Raw genomic sequence first — 19,620 nt, forward strand, 5'->3', positions numbered from 1 at the left:
AAAACGCTTGTGTAATGTCGTGACATACAACAGAATAAAAACACTTGTATGTCAAGTGATATTTAGACAACACAATGGAAGTACGTTGTTTGATTCCAGCTTAACTAATCCATTGAGAAAACACTTGTCTCATTCCAACAACGGTGTTTCACAACGTTGTCTCCATTACTTTCAGACAATGCAAAATTAAACTGTTGTACAAACTACCTCATTTGCATAACATATCTTTAGAAAGGCTTGTCTGTGTCGATTACCTAGACAATAGTTTTTAATGCATTGTAGGAATGATGAAATCTTTTTATTTAAACAACACCTTATCTCATAAAATGGTTGTCTGATACGATATGCTAGACAACAGTTTTAAACCTGTTGTAGTAAAGGGATTCACACAACACCCGTTTTCTGGTTTTTAAAAAACTGTTGTGTAAAATTTCTGGGCAACACTTTTTTGGTCAAGCGTTGTCTGATGGGTGTTGTCTGATGGCATTTTTCTTGTAGTGTAAATGGGATCTAATCCTTTATGGATGAGTTCTTATTTGTACCTTATTATTAAGGTTGTCCCAAATTTTTTTGGATGCGAGTTCATTTTGTTTAAAGCATTTGTATGTTTTGGTGTTGGTTTTGTTGAAAAGGATTTATATAATTTTTTGGGATCTTGATGCATGTTCATGCATCGAAAGTGAGACGCTGATAAATATTACAAGAACTTATTTTTCATAACAAAAGATTATTCATAGTTTGGGGTATTTGTTCGTCCAATTTTAGTTGATGAACCTAAAAAATTTGAATATTAAGCTACAGATGATATTTATGTGAAAGTCAATTGTGATACGGCTAGATTCATGGTTGGTGGGGGCTAGATTGGACGGAAAACTATTATAATTCTTTTTATTTTAAAAAAAATATTTTATTTGTTAAGCAATCTAAAAAAAAGATGACTATTTATTTAGTCCATTTATTTATTTCACAATCTGATTGTATTATCAGTTCGAAAATTTTTCCGATTATCTTTCGATATTTATAATAAATATATTTTATTTTATTTGTCAAAAAAATATGTGAATTTAGATCTCATCTCATTATTAACAAGTTTACCAAATGTGCATATTGCATAGCATCGTAAACAATTTTAGAAACTGTTTTAAAAATTCAATAAACTATTTTGAAGACTGATATTTTCGGTGCCGAATACACGACTGGTTATTCTCTCCATTCTCTATACAATACTACTGTACAAGTTTCTTGCAAAACTAACCATGACCGCCGTACAATTACGTACGAAACTGACATTTTAACCTACTTTAATGATTTACCCTACACTAAAGAGAAAAGAAAAAACTTGTGAAAACAAAAGGTAGACATAAAGTAAAATTTTTATTTCTTTCTCACTACATCTATCTAACACATTCACATACATATATATTCTAATACAAAACTCACTCTTCTGTCATCTTGTAATGCAAGTAGCAAGGTGTGTGTTTGACTTTGACTCTTCTCCACACGAGATGAGAGGATTCTACTAATAATAATATCAATACCCTATAACGCAATAATAGCATAGCACATAGCTCTCTATTTCGCATTTTATAGTATTTACTTACATTACACTTGCCTCGCCTCCTCAGCAGTCTTCTTGCAGTACCAAAATCTTCAACTTCACTCTTTCAGTACTCTTCTACTAATTAATTCACTCATTTAATCTCCTTCTGTCATCAACAAATAGTTTAGTTTTCATCAATGGGTGTCTTACACCGTCGCAGTGTGTTTATTACCTCTATTACTGCTCTTTTTTTCGTCGTTTTCGTGGTCTCTGCTGTTGCAACTCGGACATCTACTCATCGGAAACTTGGTAAGAAACTCGATTAACAAGCTACCAACTATGACCTAAATCGGTTAACTGTCATATTGACGTTGCGAGACAAATTGTACTTATTTGTTTAGGCCAAGTGAAATATAAATTTTTACTGGTTAACAATTGTTTTTGCCCTAGCCATATTATTGATTTTTTAATTTATAAACTCCACTACCCCTATATTGTTAGTTTTTCTGTTATTCTAAGCGTGTTATATATAATCTATGTTTATGCTAGGTATGGGGATGAAGGAGGAAGATGAAGACTTAAGTGTGTCTTTGGAGATTTTGGAGCGAGAGATGATGACTCGGAGACGACTCAGTGGACCGGGATCATCACCGCCGTCTTGTAGATCCAAGTGTGGGAGGTGCTCGCCGTGTAGTCCGGTTCACATACCGGTTCATCCGGGGTTCACTCTTCCACTAGAGTACTACCCTGAAGCTTGGCGGTGCAAGTGTAGGAATAAGTTGTACATGCCTTAAATTACTAGTATGAAATATGAACGAATTTGATTATATATTAATTTACACTCTTGATCAATATATATATGCATACATCTATTTAGCTATGTTAACATGATTTTACTAGAATATACTAGTACTAGTTCAAAGATGAGCTAGGTATTTGAGTGTATATATTTGATGAATTTATGCTTCATCTGCATTAACTATGTAGCACTTCATTAAATTCACTGCCTATTTAATCATTACTATATGCTCTTTTCATGTAAATGCATTGTTTTCAGTTCATTTCTTTAATGATTTCTTTCTTCATGTGTAAAAGCAACGCATCAGTTTGTTGCTTTGGAAATGTAAGCATAGGTTGTGATTCTCAGGAGGAATCTTTGTCTCCGAACATGTATGTCTTTAAATATCATCCATAAACTTCTATTAACACAATTTTAATAGTGCTGTTAATTGAGTTAATAATTCAGGTTTACTAGAGGTCTTGAGTTTGAACTTCCTGTCATAATCTTTATAGTTCTAGACTTCTTTAGTGTGCATCTTAGTAAGATTATTTAATGATCCACATGTGCAAGTGATGTGTGTTAATAATAAGTACAAAATGGATCTAGTGCTTCATAGATGAATATATTAGTTGAGTTCAAGATTAAATTTTTTTTTTTGACGAAGTCAAGTTTAAGTTTATAGCGGAGCTGATAACTTAAGATTTTAGGGGAGCCGATGACTTAACTCGAATCATCGTCCCAATTAACATTTGTTGTTAATGATTATGATAAAACCCTGAAGTTGAAGTGAAGTGACAGTCTGAGAGAATTTAGAGAAATCTGATCAGGTGCAGGGGAAGATTAGTAAGTAAAGGTTTGGTTCATAGGACTTGGTGAAATGTAAAATGAGGACCAAATGGGGGATGAAGTTCTTGAGAGAAGCAAAAACATTTGTTTCATACATTCTTAATCTTACCGTGAATATATACATCAGTAGTTTAATGTACTTTTATCTCTCTGTCCGTGTCTCTGCACTCTGGTTTTACATTTTTCATTTTTTACTTTAAAAGAGTTTCTCTCTCTTCTGTGAGTTAGAACATGGGGTGTGGGTAGAGAAAATGGGGGAGGAGCATTTTTGAAAAGAAAGATTTGATGGTTCACATGTGAATGAGAGATGGTCTGATTTTCCATTCTTTCAACAGTTTATGTAAATTTTATGTTGAGATGGTGGAGTTAAATTTGGAACAACCTTGTATTTTTGCTATCTGTTTGTTTTTTTCTCACAAAAGTTTACCACATCTATTTGCGCTTGTGTAGGGGCAACTCGGAACTGTGCATGTATAATTACTTGTCCTTAGCACACGCAACCATGTACAAATACTTGTGTTTTAATTGGTTGGGAGTAATATATACCAGTATTTATTGTGTGGTTCTCCAAACACTTTTTGTGTTGTATATTTGTATACACATATCCCTGGTAATAAGGTGTTCAGTGTTCACAGCCCTTATATGGAAATAATTGTCCTTTTCTCAGCTGCTAACACATGTTTTTACTTGATTAATTCCATCTCAGCCGAATTTTGACTGATTTTTAAAACCCGCTTTTTATCCTCATTTTTGATTAATCGATACATGATCCGTCATCAGCCTATTAATTTGTTAATTGATGGATTTTTAGAATAGAGAGTTCCGCAAACAAGTACTCCCTCAATCCTATTCATTTCTCTATGTCTATTTTTTGCACGCATTTCAATGTTTAAATATCATATAGTTGTATAATATTTTTTCGAATTTTTTTTTTTAAATAAAAGTTTAAACATTAAATTTTTATTTAGAAGAAAAAAATTCAAAAAAATATTATGCAACTATATGATATTTGAACATTGAAATGCGTGTAAAAAGCAAACGTAGAGAAATGAATGATAGAGAGGTAGTATATGTGTATGAATACATGTAATGCGTGCGGTAGGAAATAAGACTTTCCATTGGTGTAGTAGGAAAGGGTACGGGTAGGCTAGAAGATAAAAGTGAAAGGTATGTAACGATGAAAATGAAGTAATAATGTACATAGCAGCTGATGGTGCATTATTTAACAAAAACAGGAGTTTGCATTTCTATCCCTAAGGTGGAAACTGAACTAAAAATAAACTACTACTACAAAATAGAGAGAGTATCATGTCATGGTCTGAGGCACTGAGGGAAGGTCACTCGTGCAGTAAAACAGGCACCAATCCTATGTAAAGTCAAAAAACATAAAAATACATTATTCATTGGTGTTTCTGTTACTTAATTGTGTCACACTCTTTTCAATTGGGTCAATCTCACAACCTCAATTAGGTTCCTGCCATAACCAAATTCCCTCTACGAGGCTTCCCTATAATTGTAGATATATTGTGCATATACAGTATATGTCACATTTACTGGATGTGTGTTCTTCACCTTACAAATTACAACCATCAGATTTTGAATATGTGTTACTGTATTTTCTCATAGTCCTCATGTGAAGTGATAGCTAGTTTTTTCTTGGGTTCTAAGATATGAAAAGGATGCCTAGCTGCATTTGAAAAATATATTTTTCCCCCTAATTTTAATAAAAACCAACAACTACAATAAACACTAGTCTCTACTACATGACAGCTTCATTTTTGATAATTTGTACTCACTTTTTCCTAATATTTGTTTACATTTTCTTTTTTGGATTTTTCTTCCAATTATTTACATTTCAAAATTTTCTAAAAATGATAATTTTTTTATAATTTTTAAAATAACTATATCAACTACTTCTCTCTACTATACCCACTTTATATATATAATTTTAATCGGTCACACTACTTTACTTATTTTTTTTAATTGTTCTCCACTATTTTATCATTTTTCTTAAAATCCGTGGGAATAAATACGGGAATGACTCATTTCATTCTTTTGTCCCAAATAACCCGAATTTTAGTTGTGACCGGAACGTTCATTCCCGTCATGTCAAAATTCATTCAATTTTTGAAAAGTAAACACACCTGAGAACCACCTTAATGAAAGCCATTGGAAATGCTAATATAGTTTGTGGTTTGGATTAAACAACCTTTAAATTTGAAAGAAGCAGGTTGGCTTCATTCTTTAGTGTGTAAGATCTTGAGATGAGAGAAAAAGATTGTTGCCTATAATAGTACATACTTCACATACAAAAACTGAGACTGGAACACTTGTGTACACATGCAACAAATCACAATTGTACGATATTTTGAATTATAATTAGATCAAGCTGGGCATGTAATTGCATGGAGATTTGAAGGCGGGAATATGGTTGCCTTCTGGTCCCCAAATTTATAAGTCAATCATTTTCACTTGGTTTTGAATTTTTACATGATTTCGGTGACAATTACTATAGAGAATACGAGGACGGATATTAATGGAGCCAAAATTTCATCCGAATCAATTTATTAAAAATTTGATCCGGGATCCGATCCGATTATATATGAAGCGAATATGAATTTAGTCTGATATGATCTGTTAATAACCCGATTCGATTTATAATATACATATTTATTTATATATTTAAAATTATATAAATATATATATAGTATTAAAAATATATTTTACTATTTCTATTTTAAAAGTCTTACCCCTAGTCAAAACCCATTGTTTATATTTCATTTGATCCGGTCTCTAGAGTTCAGTTCATTTCAATATTATACACTAATTTTTTTAATTTTGCATAATCGTATATAATTTCCAGTCTCGGTTCACATAACAATTTCACATTAATACATCATTTTTTTCATTGTTAGAATCAAATACTCTACGGTTCAACGATATATTCAAATTTTGGTAAATTTCCAATATTTATTAGTTTTGTGATAAATTACGTTAAAAATAAATATATATAAATAGAGCGAATATCTGATCCGAAATTCATAATTTGCACGGATCCGGATATAATTCGATTTATAAAAAAATCCCCAATTCAAATTTTTAAAAAAAAATTGTTAAATATGAGTATAGATTTAAGTCAATCCAATTGAAAACCGATGCATCAAGAGGCCTGAATACGGGTACAAGTCTCTCTTAATCTGCAAAGCACTTTGACAATTGTGGTCACTTTATGTTTGTTATTATGTGCTTCACTTTTGTCATTAAATTGCTCAGTTCTCCATGTTAATCAACCTTGTAACTGCGGCTCTCTTTGTCAAGGCACCAAGTCTACCGCTCTTGAGTTTTTTTAAGAGAAGAGTATCAATTTAGACTCTCCTATGCTCCCTTCTCCCTTTTTTTCAAAGTAAATTCGCACATACGAGAGTTAAATTATTTACCTTCTCCGGAAAACACAAAAAATTAATCAAATGCACCAACAAAGCCAATCATTTATTGACTACTCTCTCATTTCGTTTTAGCATAATTTTGGTCATTTTTCTTTTTTGAAAATTAAGTTCATTAACTTGGATTAATAATTTATTCCTCATATTTCGAAAATTCTAGATTAATAAATTGATATAATAATTATAAGTTTAGATTTTAAAATTGAAAAAAGAAAAACTCTATGAACAGTTGAATGACAACCCAAGACATAAGATAAGATAGAAAATATGACAAAGTATTTGGTGTGCTTTTGGGTGGCAGCGACTGCACGAGCACCAAATTTATGCCTTAGATTTTGTGTGACCTGCACTGGATACTACTGGTCAACAATATCCTGTGATAAATTTATACATTCATAGATGACTGTAAATAAAACAATGTTTTACACACGAATATAGGTTACACATCCTGCTCATCCATAATACCCTGCGTGTAAAAACCAATATACCTACACAAAACTGTAAATCACTGTAAGATTTTATTTAGATTAGATGAAGTAGATGTCACAACTTGTGCAAATGAAATGTAGACAGAGCCCAGAGGTCGTGGTTATCTCATGATATGACTACTCCATGTCATTTGTTAAAATGGTTTTTGTTGTTGGAATTCTGACTATATTAAAATTTATTACTACTGTAATCAAGTTCACCATGTTCAATCATCACCGCAATTTTACTGTTCTCTTTGTCGGTCTATATTAGTTTCATAATTTACTGCTTGTTTGATTCCGGAATACTCGAAATTCTGATTCGGCTACTTATTTTTAATGATTTTACAAAACATGCAATGCAATCATGCCATGAGAGCTTGATGGATTTGAATTATTACTTCATAGTCCGTGCAAAGGATATTGTGCATATATATACATGCACCATTGATAATTTGACATACACACAGTGGGGAGAAACTACAAGTTCGTCGAGTCAAAAATCATACATTTACGGAACTGAGCACTTTATAGCAAAGCTGCAAAGAATAGAGAAAAGTAGAGATGATTTGAAGTGATGTTTGATTTGACTCTATTTGTTTTGTTTTGCTGGTGAAAATCAACTTCATCGAGGGGGTATAAACAGACAGAATGCTACATGTGTTCATTTGGTTTATACTCCTCGTCATTATGCTAAGACTACTGCAACATCATGCACGACTGTTGTTAATCTACTGGACTAAGTTCAATGGTGATACTAAATTGGATGCTATTACTGTAATACAGGAATAAAAAAAATTGCTAAACAATAAAATGATATACTAAATACAAAATATTATATTTAGTGTTAAATATAAAAAAAGTATAAGCATGCAAGGGATAAAATTAAATAACAAATTATAGTAAGAAAGATAATTGTCTATTTTAAGATTTAGTAATTTAAATATATTTACATTCGGATACATACAGAGCTATTTTGCATCTAGGAGTAAGTCCAATATTGATGTTAAAACAAGGTGTAATTTATAGAATATAGCATTAGAGCAAAACTCTAATACAATAAAGTGTTAAACATGGATACAAAATAACAAAACGTTATAGTTGTTGCTAAATATAAAACCATCTTTATATGTTTGCCATAATTATCAAATGGACATGTAAGTGGGTAGAAAGAGGGAAATAGATTTTTATGTATTTAAAGATATAAAATTGAAATTAAGATTTATTAAGAAATAGTTGAATTTTTTTTTTATTAATAAATGTTTGGTGTCATTTTAAAGCTATATATTAGAGTACAAGTTTTATTTTATCATCAAAATTCACTTTTTGATTTTAAAATATAGCAATTGTTGAGCAAGTTTGAAACAGAATTTGTATAACTCAACATAGAATGAGGACCTGCAAATAATCTATATTTCACTATAATCAGTTCAGAATGATGATTTGGTATATGTATAAGATCTTGATATCTGTCGTGAAGAGGTCGTCAATAGAAATTTGTATGAAGTTCATTAATATGTTTAGACAACAGAGCAATAAGTTTGAAGTCATTCGACGTAGTTATTAGAGTTAGTGTGAAGACCTGGAGGATTCTAAGTGAAGCTGAATAGATATTACAGAAGACTTAACAATGGATTGTATAGTTATAATACGAAGACCTGAGAACGGAACTAGTCGTCTATAAATCAGACCAATTGCACGAGTCATTAGTGATCCGTGAAGGGAAAGTAAGTATTATTCTCAGAAATATTGTTAAGTGATATTCATAATCAAGATTAAGTGTCAAATGATTCAATTATGAAGATCAGAAGACTGAAGACTTGAAGATACGGAAGACTAAAACTCAAGGCATACATGAATGGGTTAAAAGCTTGTAAATAATCCAAGTACAAGTTCCTAGACTTGTATTATCGATTTGTAAAATCAAATACAAGCTCAAGATGGTCGATTTCTAGCCTTAGAAGAATGCAATGTCGATTTGTAGAGTTTTAACAAGTCTATGTCGATTTGTAGTTCCCTAGGCAAGGACAAGTGCCCATCAAGTACCATTTCTCTCTCTCTTATCGATTTCTAGCAAAGGAAGATTCATATTGTCGATTTCTAGCTTACCAAGAGAGATGTTGTCGATTTATATTTAAATCTCATGGCATATTGTCGATTTGTAAGGTGGAAGCTCAATGAAAGTACAAGACAAGTCATTACCAACTCTCTCGCATCCTTAGTCGATTTGTAGTAAAACGTTAGTTTTTACTGTCAATTTTCAAGGTTTTAAAGATTGTATTGTCGACTAGGACATTTCCATTGTCGATTTCTATGTCATCAAAGAGGCCATTGTTGACTAGGAACAAAAATAGGGTCGATTTATAGCTCTAGTGGTGTTATGCCTTAACAATCTAACAATAGAATTATAGAATGGGGTTGAATGTAATTCTGGTTTCTTTTTGAAATAATAAAATCTCTTTGCAAAATATACCCGTGTTTGAATAAGCAAAAAATGTGGAATCGAAGATTTAAGTATTCAAGACACAAAGTATGTAAACACAATGGTTTAAAAACTTTCTGGTGGATTGATCTTTTCACAAGAGATATATATATAAATGAGAACTCTGTGATGCAAGAATGCATACAACCGCTTACAAGTATTTTTACAAACGAAGAACAGAGAAATTTCTAACGGATGTAACTTTTTCTATTTCTCAGTTCAATCGATTAATTAATTCTACTTGTTACTCTTGGTTTATATATTACCAAGTTACACATGAAAAAGACAATTTAGATAAAACAAATATCTAAGTCTATTCACATGTTCCTTCATCTCTCTGTCCCGCATCTTTGTATTTCTTCAAGTAAGCATGGAAATGGAAATATTCCTTTGTTCTCTCAAACCTGTAAATAGGATGCCACATTCCTTTTGTATACAATCAACCCATGTGTCTGTCAAGTCACTTTCAACTGCTATTTGAATGGGTTATCCGTCGAGACTTCATTATTATCAGTCGATACTCCACATGAGTTATCCGTTGAGTCTATAATAGATCATCCATTGAAAGTGTCTTGAGTCATCCGTTGAAGTTTTGTAGTTTATCCGTTGAAAGTATCTTCTTAGCAGTTGATACTGTTTCACTTATGTAAAATTACAAGGCATCTAATATTTATAATTAGCCAACCTATTTTGCATATCATTCTAGTAGTCAACATAACTTAGAATATTCCACAACTTCTAAACTTCTAAGCTATTACAATACATAGAAATGTGCTATAAAAACTTATTGAAAATAGGTTATTCTATCAATGGATGAACAAGTATGGTTATCCGTTGATAGTTAAAAAATCACTTAATTAAATTTACTAAGGTATTTTGGTGAATTATCATCAAGCCTCCAACATATTTCTAACAATCTCCCCAATTTATGTCTACACAATTTATGTCTACTAGAATTATAGGCATAAATTTAGGAGGACTTGATGATAACAAAACACCTTACACAAAATAAACAATCAATAGCAGATAAAAATGATAAGTGCTGCACTATATTAAAAATTGCCCAAAAGAAAGTTCACAAAAATCTCACAAGCCATTTTCAAGGTGCTCCTCTAGACTGAGCAAATTAATCATTTTCCTGGATTGTCTAGTCTTCTTTCCCAGTTTCTCATTATTTTCTTCAATTCGGTGTTGGAGTTGTTTGTAAATAAATTGAAGTTATTTTCTTCAATTTTCTCAGTTGTAGGAATTGCTACAACAACCGCTACATGGTGCTGAACGACACTAACGATGCGGTTGTTGCCAAGGCTGAAACCACTGAGGAAGACCAATCTAAGCGTTCATGTATGATGTTCAGGCCTACTGGAAATGCTAATAGCACCCTGCTTATCAATGTTCATCTTGGGAAGAATGTGTCCTTCTGGAGAACTACTGGACTCTATGAGGGATGCTTACTGGCACAGTACAGCTCAAATATTGTGGACCTCTCTGATGTATTCAATGTAATTGATTGGGAGTCGCTGGTGATACTTCCAAGATATGTGGCTTTCCAGAATACAAATAAATTTCTCAAATCCAGAACTCACAAAAGACGTGAATATCTTCAGTTTGATCTAAATAAGGTGGATGAGAATCCAATTTTGTCGACAAAAATTGAAGTTTCTCAAGTCTCTCCCTTCTCTTATAGCTAAAATCTTCTATTCTAGATGGTCAGGAAGGGTGAGCAAAAACTTCAAGTTAACCTCCTCGGCTTCATAGTATTTGTCATGAAGCTGCAAGTCATTAATCAGCTTATTGAATCTTTCAAAGATATCAGTTATGCTTTCGTTAGGTTTAGCCATGAAACCCTCATATTGAGACACCAGTATTTTCCTTTGGTTGGATCTAATTTCTCTGTACTTTCACACAGAATCTCTATTTTCTCCCAGATCTGTTTAGTTGTGTCACAGTTGACAATGTTATTGTATATGTCATTGTCAAGTGACTCTATCAGAATTAATTGCAGACCACTGTCAAGAGAAATTTTTTCTTTCTCAATGTTTATGTATTTTGAAGGATCTTTAGGACCATAGTAAGCTGGGATGACCATGTCTCCTTCTGTATACTCTTCAATCCTTTCCATATGAAAAATGTTCATTCTTCAAAATCTGGATGTACAAGGGGTTGGCCATCCTTAGAAACAACATCATCTTCTTTTTTCATAATGTGTAGTTAGTCTTATCAAAGGCTGATATCTTTATACTGCTAATCTTCTGTGTATTCATTCTTCCAAGATCTTTAATCACTTTGCTTTCAGATTTTGCTCTGATACCACTTGTTAGGTAATGAATACAACACGTAGAGGGGGATGAATGTGTTTTGGATATTTTTAAGGCTTTTTGAATGTTTGTTACTTGGTTAACAAAGCAGATTTAAAATGCAGTAATATTATGTTAGCTGAAATAAAACAGTGCACATAATATTTCAAAACTCACTTAATTTTGTATTAAAATCAAGCTAGTCTTTTGCTACAAATCATGGGTTCTTTGTAAGTAAAGAACTCAGTTTCTTCCTTGAGAGTGTACAAGAAAAACTAGATCTGTTTGATACAACTTAAAAGCAAAGGACCAGTGTCTACTTAATACATTAGTAAACACAGGTTTACACAGCATGCAAGAAGATGTACTAAAACCTACTTTAATTTATCTCTAAAGATTTCTATTTATGACTTAGTGTATCTTTGCAAATCATGTGGACTTGTGACTCCTTTGTCAGTTAATCTTGGCCTTTGATCTTGCACTCTTCAAGCTGCTTTTGTAAACTTTTCAATCTAACTGATTAGATCGTTTGTTGATTGATAATCTTGAATATTTAACTTGTCTGCATTCTGTACTTGAGCTTCATATCGAGATCTCCAGTTTGATCTATAGAGAACTGACATCTCGATAAGTATAATGGCTTATCGAGATCTCTGAGTTCTCTATAAGTGTCTTTGACTTGTCGAGGTCTCTGAATTCTCTATAAGTGAACTTGACTTGTTGAGGTCTCCAAATTTATGCATGTAGGAGTGATTTTTCGATATCTCATAGATCTCTATATACATTTTGACTTGTAGATATCTCTGAGATATCTAATGATAATTTGACTTATCGATATCTCCAATCTTCATGTCTTCATTTTGACTTGTCGATATCTCTGAGCTCTCTAAAGCAGAAATGACTTGTCGATATCTCGGAGATCTTTATAGGCATTTTGACTTGTCGATATCTTTGAGATCTCTAATGAGTAAATTGACTTTTCGATATCTCCAATCTTCATGTTTTCATTTGGCTTGTCGATATCTCTGAGACTTCTCTATAAGCTATGTTGGACTTCTCGATAAGTCATTCTGGAGTTCTCGAATGATTTCTCTAAATGACTTCATCTGTGACTTGTAGATATCTTGACTTAGAACATTTTTCCTAAAACATATTTATTCAGCTCTAAACTTCTTCACAATTTCTCCGAGGCATCATCTTCTTGATCTTCTTCCAGACTTTATTTTTAGGCTTGACACTGTTCACAGAAAAATATTCCAGTCTAATCTTTGACATTTTTACAGACTCAAGTAATATAGTACAAATACAATTTTAGATTATCATATAACTAATTCTTAGGGCTGTCAATTTGACTTAATCTTGTTATGATACAGGCATGTCTTGCACAACACTAACATAATATTATTCTCTTGTCCCATAGTATATTTTACTCCCGATAAAGTAATAAACTCGTTAAAGTAATATTTTTTCTTGGTACCAACCACATTACTTTAAAAAGGTGTAACTGTATCAACTATAAAAAAAATATTTTAATTTTTAAAATAGTGATTTATATTTTAAAATCAGAGGACAAGTGACGTGACAGGGTATATCTGTATATTATGTCTTAGGACAGTGTTTATTTTATCAGAATTATGATTATTGTATCCTTGATATGCAAGTTCTATTTTAATGTCGTATCAGACATACTTCACTACGGTCAATCAAATTTAAATCTACGAAACTTAATTGGACACAAATAAAAAATAATGCTTCTATATTACGATATCCCTTATATTTCATGTTATATTATCATAATCTTATTTCTTAAATATTAATTAATTATTACGTTTTAGTCGTACATATACGATTATGAACAAATTACACACTAGTGTAACTTAACCGATCAAACTGAATTAACTAACCATTTTCTCAGCCCATTAATTTGATAAAATAAAATTATAAATCTGTTATTCTCTATTATAGGAAAACTAATTAATATTTTATTTAAATAATTCTATAATATTTTTGAACGTATAATAGTGGTAGGGTGTCGACTTTTAAAAACGTTATTTAGTTATATTTAATATTACATGATATGTCAATTTTCACTTTTCACTTTTCATGTTTTTAATTTTTTTGACATTATTAAAAGAAATTAAATAACAAATGTATTCTCCAACAAATAATAATAGTTCATTTAAATTGTTATGAATCAGTTTTTTTCAAAAAAAATCACAAAATAACCATCAACTTTGTTAAAATAATATAATTTTATTTTACAATTGTTAGTAGTTAAGGTAAAAATTTGTAAACTGGAAATCTATATATTATTTTTAGATAAACCCCGATGACGTAAAATTATTTATACTGTATTGTGTTACTTTCTGTTAACAATTCAAGATCAATGCAATTTACTTTATAACAATTATATGTTAGACAATCTTAACTTTCGAAATTTTTGTATCGGTGGTCGTGAATGAACCGTGATAATTTATAAAATTATATAATTGTTTGGTTTATATCGAATATTTGTATACAAGTAATATCAGCAGATTTTTACATTTACACGTGAATAAATACATTTGACCAAACCATACTAATTTAACTTACCCGACCATTTTCTCTACCTGTTAAATCAATAAAAAGGTTGTATATTATTGTTTATTATATTACACCAGAATAAATTAACATTTTAATAAAATATATTCTTATTCTTATACTGATACTAAGCATGTATATTAGTGTAGGGTTGTCGGTTTTAAAAACATTATTTAGTTATATTTAATTAAAATTTTTACTTTTTTATCATAAGAATTACGCTTATATAGTAATTGTGATTTTTTTATAGTTATGATTTTTTCGGACTATTAAAATGTTATATATGATGAGAGTATTTTTTTGAGTAATGATGATTCATGTAAACCAATTTAAATAAAATTTTATGGAAAATTATAAATAACATCGAGAGAGTAAAAAAAAGTAACAAACGGAATAAAAAGAGAAATTTACTCGCTAAAAAAGGATGAAACACAAATTCAGTACATTAATATTTTTATTAAATTTATTTTCTACATATAATCAAATTTACGGCAACTTAAGCCAAATAATCAATAGATTTTTCAATTCTTATTCTAACCCCTCATCAACATCTACAACCGTTAAAAATTGTTATTATATAAAGGATTCCATCATACACATAACACAAATGCGGTTTATCTTACGAGCATCCGTAGGGTAGTGGTTGCGGGTTACCTACAATTAAAAAAAATATAATGTTTGTAATATATAAGGCACAATTTTCAATTTACTGTATCAACTACTCCCTCCGTCCCACTGGATTGTTTACGTTACTTTTTGACACGCTTTTCAATGCTCGTTTAAAGTATAGTTTCATAATTTTTTTTTGAATAAAAATTTTATGTTTAATATTTTATTCAAACAAAAATTTGAAAAAACATTACGAAAATATACTTTATAGAAGACTCGAAATACTTGCCGAATAATAACGTAAATATCCCGGTAGACGGAGGGAGTATCATATAATTAATTCCGATACACAATGATAACAAATGCACAATTTTTGAAAAGATTATGTGTCGCGCATAACGCGGCTTTATATCCTTGTTTTTTTAATACTCGATAAAGCCGAAATATTTCCTCTTTAACTCTCTAATTCTCTCAAGTATAAATTTCATTTTGTTCCATCCAGATAAAACCCTAAAGAATTTTGAATTTGGTTGGTTGTAGAAGTAATTTAAAGTTGGGAATTTTAGGAATCGAATATGATGAGATTTCAAGAATCGGAAGGTAAGCTATAAAATGACGTACAAAAATGCTAGGGTCCCACTCTCACTATTGTTTAATTTGTTTCTATCTGATGGTTGATAAAATGTTAGTATCTGATCAATAAAGTCCTGTACTCACTGATGTGGGCGTAGTGGCCTATATCGCAAACCACTTGTAACAGAAAGCCCATCATAGTAGATAGTTTACGAAGGCCGTGTGAAACAATACTCATCATTTTGTAGAGTGACCGATTGCAAATAGTTGGGCTGAAGCGAAACAATTTTGATAAGACCCGCCCAAGTGGTTAAATACCAAAGTGGTTATTTAGTTTTACTGCGACAGTTGAATTCACTCTGAAATTTCCAGGAAGTACCAAATTGTGTAACTTTTCACAAGAACACAGCAGAGAGATGGATAGGTAACTTCTCATGTATTTGTGGGCTTCCCACAAATTTCACTTACCTATTAACAGCCATTTTTTGGATCATTTTATTAGATATTCCAACTTTCACGATATTAACATGTTGACCAAACAATCTTTCCTTAACGTTGTGTTCCCAGAAATAAAAGAAAACAAAGTTTAATTATTTTGAGGAAATTTGTTTAAGCGTAATAATTTTAAGTAAACTTGTTCCGATAACATTTTTATATAAAATTTGGAACATGCTCTTGACTGTATGCTCAACTAAATAATTTTTTAGCTTTCGAGAAGAGTTTTCTTTTGTTTTGATACTTTATTTAGTGCACAATTATTTCAACCCAAAACTAGAAAAAATTACTTAAACCGTGCCTATACACGTGAGAAATATTCACTGTCACAGTTAATTTTCCATTTAAAACAAATTTTCCCGCCCCGTTATGCCCAAACTCCATCCCAAAATAAACACCATCCAATCCAAATCCATATACATACAATTTCTCCACATCCATTAATAATCTCTCTCTCTCTCGGCGTGATTTCATGAATCGCAACACAATATAAATAGCAAATTAAAAGTATCTGAATGATCCTCTCCCTCATATCAATCACATTCGCCTTCCTAAACCCTGACCGCCATTGATTAAACATACATACATACGTAATTGATTTTTGATTGTGAAGAATAATAATCAATGGCATTTGCAAGCAAAGGCGGGGGATTCGATATCGAGGCGCAGACAGGTCACTTGTACCCCGGGATGATGGAGAATCCTGAGCTCCGTTGGGGATTTATTCGTAAAGTTTACGTAATTCTTTGTATTCAGTTGCTTCTCACCGTTGCTGTTGCTTCTGTCGTTGTTTTCGTTGAACCTGTCTCTCATTTTGTTCTTCATACGCCTGCTGGTTTCGCGCTTTATATCCTTAGTGTCGTTCTCACCTTCATTAGTATGTTCCTAACCTTTTGCGCCTTTTTTATTAAATCCTCGCGATTAATCGTAAATGTATGTTGTATGTTTTGGATGTTGATGCTTGTGATTTGTTGAGATTTATTGATTTAGTTGAAATTATTGATCGTATGTGTGTGCATCTCAGAATTGATCGTATTTCAGATGTTGATGATTGCGATTTGTTGAGATTTATCAATCAGTTGATGATATCAATCGTATGCATATGTATATTTTGGAATTGATCATATATTACATGATTGTGATTTTCTTGAGATTCAATGGCTTAGGTTATGAATTGATCGTTTAGTGTATATATATTTCTTTTGGAATTGTGCAGTTGAGATTTAATGGCTTAGTTTATGTGTTGATTGTTTTATGTGTTTATATTTCTTTTGGAATTGTGCAGTTAAGTGTGGACTGCATATGACAGATGTTCGTATTGATGTTCTCGATTTTTCTAGGTTTTATAGAGATTTATTGATAACTTGACTTGATTGATACTTATAAAATTTTCAATTTGCGCGGCCTAATTAGATTAGGTGTATATGTGTATTTTGGAATTGTGAATCTCTGTATCAGTTGCATATATTAGTTGATTATATTTATAGGTTGATTATTTTGATTTGTCGATTGGATTGAAGTTATTCATATATGTATTCACAGTTTCATGTTTGTCGTTTTATGTATTATTTTGTAATTTGTAATTTGTGCAGTTCTGTGCCCGTTGCATATCTATCAGAAACGTCATCCTGTGAATATAATTCTGCTTATGGTGTTCACCTTGCTGATTTCCTTTGCTGTCGGATTGACTTGCTCTATAAATTCTGGTATGTTTTCTTCCCGATTTTCTGTTTTATTTTATATATATGTGTTTGTTTATGCATGCTTATGCTATACATAAACGTAGTGTTTTAATTGATAAAGTACAATTTGCAATAGGTGATATGTAGTAGAAGACATTTGTTTTGTAAACTTACGTATATAGTCTTTAGAGGACAAAACATATTTTCACTGTAAACAATATTTTGTTCTGTTCTAATAGATTTACAATGTTGAAGAAATTTTACATGTTTTATTAAGGTGAATAAAGAGATACTTAATAAGAAGGGAATGAAATTGTAGAAGATTAGATAAGATATATTTGGTAGTTAAAGAATTAAGGCAACGAGAGGGTATCCCTTAGTTTTAAGCCAAGAGATAATTACAAAAACTAAAATTTTTACTTCTCCTTAAGCTTTGTTAGGCTGTGAAGGCAACACAATCCATAGCCATTGTTATTTTACAAAAAAAAAATTACTGAACCACTTTCAGAGTCAGCAAAATGCCAAAGCTGGATGTCAACATGATAGAAGATTCAGGGAACATCGTAACCAACGAAGATGCAAACCCGGTTCATAAGTTTGGGGCTCACAACACACACACACTCAATTTATAAACCTGTATATAAAATATTATAATAAATGACCCTTCATTACACAACTCTGGATCGCAACAGGATAAAGTATGAAAACAAGCCACCATCTTACTTCATGTTTTTTGTAGACTTTGAATACACAACGTCAGAAACCTTTAAATAAGAGTACAGATTCACCTTATACTAGTCTTGCACCATTTTTGTTTCCCACAGTATATCACATTATTTTTCATCTGGTCATGTATTTATATGCAATCATACTATATTTATCTCCTCTCTGTTCTTTTTTCCCACTTTGTTGTTTAAAACTCTCATTGAGGATCTACAAGGCTAGTTTGGTCTTCATCACAATAGTTGAATGTTATAATGTAATGTGTATAAGGAATCTTCGATTGATTATCTCACTTATGCATAATAATATGTGGGGATTGGGGTTGAAGACTAGAATTCACAAGCAGTTCCTGTAAAACAGACATGCTCATGTAAATATGGATTCATGTTATCAGGGAAAGTTGTACTGGAGGCTGGAATATTGACTTGTGCTGTGGTGATAAGCCTTACTCTCTACACATTCTGGGCAGCCAAGAGAGGACATGATTTCCAGTTTCTCGGGCCATTCTTATTCACTTCTCTGTTGGTGCTCTGTCTTTTTGGCTTGATCCAGGTTATTAGAACTTCTTTTATCACCATTAATTATAGACGGTACTTCACCTGTCATTTCTTGTAATATTTTGCCTCTAGATATTGATTACTGTAATTGGTCTGCAAAAACAGGTCTTTGTACCTATGGGAGGAACAGGGAAAATGATCTATGGTTGCATTGGAGCTATCATATTTTCAGGATTCCTCATATATGACACTGACAATCTGATCAAACGCTATAATTACGATGAATATGTTGCAGCTGCATTAGCTCTTTACTTGGACATAATCAACCTCTTCCTGACTATACTTTCCATTCTGCAAGGGGCGGATGAGTAGCTTGAATATGGTTTGCTGGTCTGGCATCTCCTGACGCTTATAAGAATAGATGACGATTATGTACATTCTGATTAGACTATGGGCTTTTCAATTGTTTTCAGAATATGTAACTGATACTTGGATGTCACATGGAGTTCAGCTTACTGTTTGGTATATAATATTTACCTAATGAAAAGCAGACTTGTTGAGATAATATGTTGCCAAGTGTTGCTATTTTGCTTGTAGTTGTGAAC

The 19,620-nt window shown here is 31.6% G+C and overlaps 3 protein-coding genes across 3 annotated transcripts; all 3 read left to right on the plus strand.

The window, feature by feature from the left end:
• Positions 1 to 1,479: 1,479 nt before the first annotated feature.
• LOC141678121 (EPIDERMAL PATTERNING FACTOR-like protein 4) lies at positions 1,480 to 2,412 on the plus strand. Its single transcript, XM_074484360.1, has 2 exons — positions 1,480 to 1,849; positions 2,090 to 2,412. Exons 1-2 carry the CDS (start codon positions 1,738 to 1,740, stop codon positions 2,332 to 2,334), a joined length of 357 nt encoding a protein of 118 aa, XP_074340461.1. The 5' UTR covers positions 1,480 to 1,737; the 3' UTR covers positions 2,335 to 2,412.
• An 8,415-nt stretch (positions 2,413 to 10,827) lies between these two features.
• Positions 10,828 to 11,250, plus strand: LOC141680326 (uncharacterized). The gene has a single exon (XM_074486584.1). It carries the CDS (start codon positions 10,828 to 10,830, stop codon positions 11,248 to 11,250), a length of 423 nt encoding a protein of 140 aa, XP_074342685.1.
• A 5,263-nt stretch (positions 11,251 to 16,513) lies between these two features.
• Positions 16,514 to 19,580, plus strand: LOC141678803 (protein LIFEGUARD 2-like). The gene is made up of 4 exons (XM_074485205.1): positions 16,514 to 16,990; positions 17,706 to 17,819; positions 18,913 to 19,070; positions 19,181 to 19,580. Exons 1-4 carry the CDS (start codon positions 16,738 to 16,740, stop codon positions 19,385 to 19,387), a joined length of 732 nt encoding a protein of 243 aa, XP_074341306.1. The 5' UTR covers positions 16,514 to 16,737; the 3' UTR covers positions 19,388 to 19,580.
• Positions 19,581 to 19,620: the final 40 nt, after the last annotated feature.

The sequence above is a fragment of the Apium graveolens genome, chromosome 8, assembly GCF_009905375.1.
Source record: "Apium graveolens cultivar Ventura chromosome 8, ASM990537v1, whole genome shotgun sequence".
NCBI classification, from domain to species: Eukaryota; Viridiplantae; Streptophyta; class Magnoliopsida; order Apiales; family Apiaceae; genus Apium; species Apium graveolens.